Raw genomic sequence first — 7,507 nt, 5'->3', positions numbered from 1 at the left:
CTCGGCCGTTGATTGACCCATTAAACTTCCTTCCTCAGTGAGAATGGAGGAAGTTCCCACAGAAATAAAGTTTTAAAATGCTGATTTATGCGCGCCTGCTCGCCGCCTATTTTTTTTACCCCAGCCAAAAGTCACTTCCGGTCTCTGCTCTCCCCCAAAACTGTCTTCCTCTGGATTTTATGTGCAATTCGTTGTACCCCCGTTTTTTGGAAACAAATGGACATGTCCCCTGTGGGTCATTGGAGTTGGTACTCGGGTAAACGGACATCCGGTTTTTCAGTCTCGCAATTTTTGGACGATTCGGTGAACTATCTTGGGCTTTAAAAAAAATTACGCGCTAGCAACTTGGGAAATTCAACTTTCTTGAATAACTCAGTGATTTATTTTCACCTCATCTGGGGTAAAACAGCGGCCACATTTATCCCAGTTGATAAACCAATCGCCGATTCGAAATGATAATTATTTATTCATTTATTTATTATTTATTTATTAGGTTCGATTTAGCGGAAGTCCTCTCCTGTCTCTTCAAATAAGCGATAAATACAGATAATAATGATAATGATTTCCTCCTGAGAATTTCGGTTTGCCGCAATTAAAAATTTTATTGAATTTTATTAAACTCCAAAAATTTCCGGGGAAATAATTTCTTGTGAATTTTTTGAGGGAAATTTTTTAAACTTACCATCAAATAAATCATAATTAATCATTCATTACATAATCCTAATTGATTATAAATTGATTGATTGATTTATTTATGCTTGATTAATCTTGAGTCAATTATTTTAATTGACTCAATTACGTCAATTTGAGAATTAATAAAAAAATCGGTATGACTTCCGCAAAATTTTTCACCGAGCATTTCTCACCGCGCAATTTTCGAATAATTTTTCCTTCATGTAACCAACAATTTTGTTGTTTACGATAACCTATCGCTCGTGCTAATTCTGAGTGATAATAGGCGCATGCCAGGGGAACAAAATTGTTGGCATAAAAGTATCACATAACACCTCTAAGGAAATGAGAAAATAAAAAAGCCTTAGCTTCCGTTTCCATCAGAATTTCCAATGGTAATCAGTAAAATTACGTTTCAATTTCTAAATAAAAAATAACTTCCCTCACACTTCACTATTCAGCTGTTAAATGAATTATTTTATAACCGAGCGTTGGACAATCGATCAATCGCATTCAACGTAGAACAATTTTATTAAAAATCTCTATTAAATTGTCATTAAATAATTACATTAATCCCGGAGAGAATAAAATAATGAGTAAAAGATAGTAATTAGTAAAATGACTTGAATCCTCTTGTGTAATTATTACGATATCCTCCAGGCATTACAATTAGACAATTGATAAACAAACATGGCGGTATATAAACAGTATATTTGTTGAATTAATTGAATTCCCTCGGGATATTCGCGCGAGTGCAGAGTTAATTAATTACCCTGAGAAGCTGATGAACGTTTAAAAAATTTGGAGGGCACAATTGCAATTTTATCCACCAAGTGCGAGTTCGTGCTAATTCTGTTGAACGAAAAGGCGCATGTCCGCAGACTGAAATATATATTCGCAAAGTGGATCGATGCCAAGGGACAGAAATTCAGGCAAACAGTTGTGCACAAACGTTCATAGACAAATGAAAAAAAAAATTATATTGAAAATCCGTGATAGGCAATGACTTAACGTTATCACCGAGGCCATTTGCATTTTCAACTTGCAGTTATCAGAGTTATTCACGGTGTGAAACTCGGCAGTACCTTTTTGCCAGTAGAAATTGCCACGAATTACGAGTTGTTCGTCGATCAATCGATCAATAGATTTTTTTTGGCAAGCGACTAGATTCTGGTCGGCGGTAAATCGGGTGAAAAACAAAATGGAGTAAAAAAGGGGTGGAATTAATGGCAGAGTACATTTCCGTGTTTTGATCATGACCTACGCAATGACCGGGTCAAGGTCAACCCTCAGGATCACGCGCAGGCGATAGTAAGTGGAGTTTTTGTTCACTACTACTGGGATAAATAATTACTCTCAGAAAAAAAATGTACACTCGCCAAGTTAATTTTGTTGGCAGAAGTGAATTTATTCGGTGGAAGTAATTTTTTTCCTCATTCCATGGAAATTTACTAGAACGTTTGATATTTCATTTGAATTTTCCGTTGCGAGGGGTGAAATTAAATCTTAAGTGAAAACCTTCAGGGAATTTCTCGTTCTTCTTCAAAATTCAATTCTTCAAGTTTTGAGAGAGGAAATTAATTTAGCAGACGTAATGATTTTTCTCAGTGAAGACAGTAATAGTTTATTCGGGAGATGTCTCCAGCAGAACCGGTTTGAGCAGCTCTCAGAATAAAAACCGACAGCTTCTCAAAAATCAATTCTCATATTTTTTGTAATGAGCAAACACTATTAAAGCCTCTGTCGTTTTAAAAAAAAATGCGGTATCATTAAATATTCAATTCCTGTTCGTTCCTCTCAATAATTTATACCGAAGAAAAAAAATTTCCACGCAGAATATTCCTTCAAATGTTCTTACTCGACAATTGCAAATGCGTCCACAATTACGCGATATAATCACACAATTTATGAGAGACCGGTATACAACTGAAATATATATTAATTAAATAAAAAATGCAATATGTCACATAAATTTCACCGATGATAATTAACACCTATATTTTTTCATCTGAAATAAATACAACAAATGAATAATTTTATTTCTCATTTAAAAAAAAAAGCAGAGACTAATAAAATGATTCAGATTTTTTCGTCCCTTTGGTGCATGAATATTTTTAAAAGACATAAAAAAAATTGAACGGATGTTTGCTGTCCAGAAAAGCGAGAAAGTTTATCTGAGGGTTGCCCTCGTATTCCTGAAACGAATACAAAGCAATTGCATGTTGATGCACTCCAGTAATAAACTGGCATTATTATGAAAATTATTCCTCCCACTGTTGAATAATCGAGAGTTACTTGTCGGTAGCAACTCCAATTGCATTGCATGCAGCCTCTGCGTAAATAAACTAAACATTTATGGTTTGAGAAACGAGTGAAATGCTTTTCCGCAATTGTTGCGCAATGAGATCCTGATGGCTGTCGAAATGACGTTCTCCTTCGACATAACGTGAATCACAGTGGAAATGAGATTTACGAGTGTCTCCCATTACATGAAATTTTCCTTTCTTTGATCCAGGGATTTTCTCCTTCCAGTCGTCTCAAACTGCATCAACTTTAATGCGTTGACATCTGCCAACAACTCGTCATTATAGAAATGACAATAATTTTCTCCTGCCAGTCATGCAGCTGGACAATTAACATTTTCGTTGGAGGACGTTGAGTATTGTAAACTTGATTCAATGGTGCCTTTCTAACTGTTATTTTAGATCCAATGATTCAAGTCTATTGGAATTAATCTTCCCATTGTCCTTGATCATTCCTTTACACATTATAAATTAATTACCACGTGCAGAATAATTCCAAGTTTTTATCAACTTTTCTTACATTTTTCCCGCATTTCATAGTGCGTGGAATAAAAAACAGGATTCAGACGGAAATTTCCGCACAGAAAACGGCATTTCATTATTTTTTTATCAAATCATCTCGACGGACAACAAAAAATCCACAAAATTCGCAACAGCTTGCCCGAAAAATACTCAATCATTTTTTTTTCGCCGATGGTATAAAATGAATATCTCCCGCGTCGGCGAATTCTTTCATGGAAAGTAAAAGGAAGAACTTGAATTATCAAAACCCTGGAAGCAAGGACAATGATGTCCGACGGATATTTATGATAAATTGACCGTATCCTGTGGAACTCTGATCAATCAATCTCCCGATATCATCAATTTGCAGACATCCATTCTTCACCTCTCACAGAAACATTGGTTCAATTTTTTATTCTGTTTCCGCACACTTGTACGTAATAACAAGAATTGAGTAGAGTAGGGGACCATCGGCCAGAGACTTCTGAACTACTCACTGCCGATCTTTGTTGTCAGTCTTGCATGGAAAGTGTATCGGTGCAGTTTTAGTTGCAGAAATCCATACGAAATTTTTAGCTCCATCTGTATTTTTATATCTCATTGTGAGTGTAATAATTTTTTTAAATAAAACATCTCGATAAGTCATTCCCATGATTGATCAATTGAATTACCAATGAATTACTCATGAATTACTAATGAATTACTAATAAATTAGTAATTAGCCTTCACTTACCATTGACTCGCCATAGACGTTTATTATATTCCCAGCAATAATTTCTCCTTGGTATCATCTAGACTAGGAAACCTCAAGAATTTATCCTCCTGGAATAATCCACATCCGTCCGCTCGTTCTCTCGTACTCCAGATTGACAATGAGTGTTCAATAAAAAATTCAGATTATCCTGACGTTGAATCACTGATTGGCGTCTCATTAATTCAAATAGCCCTAGATCGATGAGACGGTGGTATTTCTGGGTGAATTTATTTTTGTTTCTAGTGAATGATGCAGGCAGTGGATAGGATGGAGCAAACCGTTGGTTGGGCCGCAAAGGATGTGCCTGGGTGCAATGACCTGGAGTCATTGCTCGTCAGTATCAAGCGAACTGGTGCATCAGTGGATAGTGACCTGGACAGCGGTTACCAGGACGTCGATAATCGATCGGCAACTCCAGGAACATCCAAGGATTCCCAGGAGTCTGACACTGATTCCATCGACAAGGACAGTAATTCGGACAGTGAGTCGGGGAAACAAAATTCTAGAACTCCTGTGGATGAGAATGTGCAGCAGTTGATTTCATTTCTCAATGTAAAATTACCGGACAACTGGGATACCCTGGAGAAGATGGACCAACTGAAAAAGGTCAATGAATATATCCATCAATATTGTCCTAATGTACCGGACAGTCTGATTACTAATGTCGCTGGTCATCTTGTACCTGATGACTCGGGAAATCTTCCATCTGACGTACCAGATTGGCTGGACAAGGAGAAGTTCACCAGGGGTCAGCGCCTGGCCAGGGACAATATTTTCGGAATATTCTTCTCGGAGGCGTTGTCCTTGTACACTCTGTACTCCTTCGACAACGGCCTCAAACCCATCGTCATGACAGGCCGATCATCAGATCCTTATACTTCCTTCAAAAGGTAATTTACTGCGTCATAAACATTGAGGGCTAAAAAATCTGATTGACGAGAAGATAAAAGCGTAAGATATTATAAATATATAATTGAATATATGGAGGGTCTAACGGTCATCGATTTTAAGACTTTAAAAAGTTCAAGGACGAATGAAAAATCATTTCGTTATTCTTTCTCATGATTGGATATCGAGTTTAATGACAAAAAAGTAATTACAGAAATTATGCAATCCAGGAGATTGGAATGTCAGCGGGTAATGATGAAATTCATTCACAGATTCTTGTCGACAGCGAGTAGAGTGAGAAATTGGTTCACCAGTGATCCCTGGACCAAGGGAACACCAGCTTACAATGATATCCAGGTAGTGAGGAGTCTGCACACCAGTGTCAGGAAGACATTGAGGAATATGTCGCTGTCAGAGCTGGATAGGCTTGCAAAAATAAAGGATCCGTTGGCAGAGAGGACTGAGATCCTCCTGGAGGACTTCAGATCGTCCTGTCCCGCACCCAAGACTGGTCAATGCCCTCATATGATGCCGGGAATAAAGGGCAACAGGCCCCGTGGCTTGAACCAGGGGGAAATGGGACTAACCATGTTTGGATTCGTTGGACTCCCAATTTTGTTCCCCGAGGCTTTCGGCATTCATTACTCGAGTGAGCAAGATCTTGATGACTTCTGCCACCTCTGGAGGGGATTGGGTTATCTCTTGGGAATTTCGGATGAGTGAGTTCTGAAAGTATTACATTAATTTGGAGATTAATTGCTCGTTAATGGTGACATTTTGAGGATTAATTATTCAAACTGCTAATAACAATGACTATAGTTATAAATTTGTAGAAGTTTTTTTCGGTCGTTTTTTTTTTTGGTTTCACTACTCAATTCTGGACCTGAAGATTGAAACACATCTCTTCAGGATAATGAGAGAGCAGCGAATATTTTTCACAACGAGAAAAAGTTTCTGCAGGGCAATGTGCATTGTCTTTGGATTCAAATTTATTTATCAAACACTTGGCCTGAAGCTCTCGTCTTCTTTTACTACTCGATTTACTCGTGGAGTTTTTAAAATAATGAGTTTCTTACAGTGACTTCAAGTTTTTCAAAAAACAATGTTTATCTCTCACCAAAGTCTTTCTCAACTCGAATTTCATTCTGTTTTATTACTCAACTCCGTAACTCCGTAAATATCTTGAAATTAAGAAAGATTATCTCAAATTGTTCTCGCTGAGGAAGCCCCACAGCGAAATGATTAATTAAGATACCAGCGAGACGCAGATTTACCCCGAGAACTTGATGAACTCCAACATAATTTCCCGTCAAATACCACTGAATAGAAATAAATAAGGAGTAATTTTTCTGGTCAGTGAATACGAGAACAGAAAAAACGAGAGATTAATTTCATTTATCCCCGCGTTGGAGACAGCTGGTTAATAATGAAGAAGCGAGTTATCATTTAAATAATGAATTTCATGGATTGTCAGGTACAACTTCTGCAATGGAGGTCTGAAAGAGACTCAACAGCGTAGCCGGGACTTCCTGGACTACTGGGTTAAACCAAATTTCAGGGAAATACCCCCTGAATTTGAGCACATGATGAGGTGCGTCTACGAGGGTTTACATCTGTACTTTCCAGGCTCATCATACGACGCTTCATTGTTGTACCTCACGGATTTGATGGGTCTCCACATGCCGAGATTACGAGCATCCATGACTTATTCATCGTGGCTCAGATATTATCTCTCGAAGTAAGTTAGAATCCTGCGGGTATAAAACCACCAGGGAAATCACCAACTGTTCGATTAAAAATTTATATTCATTTCAGAACAATATTTTACTATTCATTCAAACTCAACTGGATAAAGTCGAGGTTGAACAGACGGATAAATAGTGCGATGGATCGAGCGTGTGCCTTCAACGAGGAAAAACACGAGGAGTTGAAAAAAAAATCAAAGGAAATAGTATCGACTTTATTGGAGAATCGTCATGACAAATCCAGTGACATTGACAGTACTAATTTATAGCACAAGGTGATCACCACCTGTTTGCACTTATTCGCAGAATACGTGTCTCAAGGTTTTTAATTTTTTAAAAGGGATACGTTTTTACATTCAATACCATAAAGCTATTGTCTGATTGCTGTGAATGGTCTGTGATATGAATAAAGAAATTTATTACGATTTGTTTATCGACTTTTTCATTGATATTTTATATCCACATATTATATTGTAATATATAATTACTTCTGGGATAATTTTTCTTTTTTTTAATGGTTTTTTAAGGAGTTAGATTATTTATTATTATAATTTCAGTGTAAGTAACTAGGGGATCTGCTTCATCAACCGAACGATTCTTCCAGTTCAAATTTGATTGAAGCCTAATCGATTTTATTGACATAA

General features: G+C 37.1%; 1 protein-coding gene across 2 annotated transcripts; it reads left to right on the top strand.

Moving 5' to 3' along the window:
- Positions 1-1,602: 1,602 nt before the first annotated feature.
- LOC105264456 (uncharacterized) lies at positions 1,603-7,288 on the top strand. Of its 2 annotated transcripts, none has more exons than XM_011301343.1 (5): positions 1,603-1,983; positions 4,474-5,120; positions 5,391-5,837; positions 6,593-6,856; positions 6,934-7,288. In XM_011301343.1, the coding sequence occupies exons 2-5, from the start codon at positions 4,477-4,479 to the stop codon at positions 7,130-7,132; spliced, it is 1,554 nt and encodes a 517-aa protein (XP_011299645.1). In that variant the 5' UTR covers positions 1,603-1,983; positions 4,474-4,476; the 3' UTR covers positions 7,133-7,288. The 2 variants fall into 2 exon arrangements, with proteins under 2 accessions (XP_011299645.1, XP_011299636.1); XM_011301334.1 differs by lacking the exon at positions 1,603-1,983 and adding an exon at positions 3,801-4,078.
- Positions 7,289-7,507: the final 219 nt, after the last annotated feature.

Source organism: Fopius arisanus, unplaced genomic scaffold (assembly GCF_000806365.1).
Source record: "Fopius arisanus strain USDA-PBARC FA_bdor unplaced genomic scaffold, ASM80636v1 scaffold00001, whole genome shotgun sequence".
NCBI classification, from domain to species: domain Eukaryota; kingdom Metazoa; phylum Arthropoda; class Insecta; order Hymenoptera; family Braconidae; genus Fopius; species Fopius arisanus.
Note: the sequence above shows the minus strand (reverse complement) of the source record. Positions and strands in the feature narration are given on the sequence as shown.

Coding starts and splice junctions, on each gene's coding strand:
- LOC105264456 (XM_011301343.1), top strand. CDS start 4,477: ATGATGCAGGCAGTGGATAGGATGGAGCAAACCGTTGGTTGGGCCGCA. Junction 5,121..5,390: donor CCTTATACTTCCTTCAAAAG/GTAATTTACTGC, acceptor ATTCATTCACAG/ATTCTTGTCGACAGCGAGTA. Junction 5,838..6,592: donor CTCTTGGGAATTTCGGATGA/GTGAGTTCTGAA, acceptor ATGGATTGTCAG/GTACAACTTCTGCAATGGAG.